Consider the following 666-nt stretch of genomic DNA (forward strand, 5'->3'; position numbering starts at 1 on the left):
GCAGGCTCAGTAGCTGTGGCGCACGGGCTTAGTTGCTCCGCGGCATGTGGGATCTTCCCGGACCAGGGATCGAACCCGTGTCCCCTGCATTGGCAGGCGGATTCTTAACCACTGCGCCACCAGGGGAGCCCTCAAAGTCTTAACTTGGGGCGGCTGGAGCCACAGCTGCCCTGCCGCCGCGCCCCACCTGAGGGCAGTGGGGTGGGGTAGGGCGGGCTGTCCTTGGGGGATCCCGCCCTGGGGGCTGACGTCCTGGCGGCCCGCAGACCCTGATGATCCGTGACTGGTGGATGTGCACCATCGTGAGCGTGATGTTTGAGTTCCTGGAGTACAGCCTGGAGCATCAGCTGCCCAACTTCAGCGAGTGCTGGTGGGACCACGTAAGTGCCGCCCTCTGCGTCCCGGCCGGCCACGACGGGGGGCGGCGGGCGGCACGGGGTCCCCTCAGCCAGGGCCGTTCGACCTGGGGACCTGTGGCACCCACCTCCCTCCCACCTGGCTCCCGCCCCCAGTGGATCATGGACGTGCTCGTCTGCAACGGGCTGGGCATCTACTGCGGCATGAAGACTCTCGAGTGGCTGTCCCTAAAGACGTACAAGTGGCAGGGCCTCTGGAACATTCCGACCTACAAGTACGTCTAGAGAGCAGCCCTGCTCCGCACAGGCC

At 66.2% G+C, this 666-nt stretch overlaps 1 protein-coding gene across 1 annotated transcript in view; it reads left to right on the forward strand.

The window, feature by feature from the left end:
• Window positions 1–666, forward strand: part of PTDSS2 (phosphatidylserine synthase 2) — a 28,059-nt gene that overhangs the window by 25,420 nt on the left and 1,973 nt on the right. The window contains exons 8-9 of the mRNA XM_024748923.1: window positions 267–380; window positions 513–631. Of these exons, the coding sequence (XP_024604691.1) occupies window positions 267–380; window positions 513–631 (233 nt within the window). The remainder of the gene's footprint in view (window positions 1–266; window positions 381–512; window positions 632–666) is intronic.

Source organism: Neophocaena asiaeorientalis, unplaced genomic scaffold (genome assembly GCF_003031525.2).
Source record: "Neophocaena asiaeorientalis asiaeorientalis breed wild unplaced genomic scaffold, Neophocaena_asiaeorientalis_V1.1 scaffold43, whole genome shotgun sequence".
Lineage (NCBI taxonomy): Eukaryota > Metazoa > Chordata > Mammalia > Artiodactyla > Phocoenidae > Neophocaena > Neophocaena asiaeorientalis.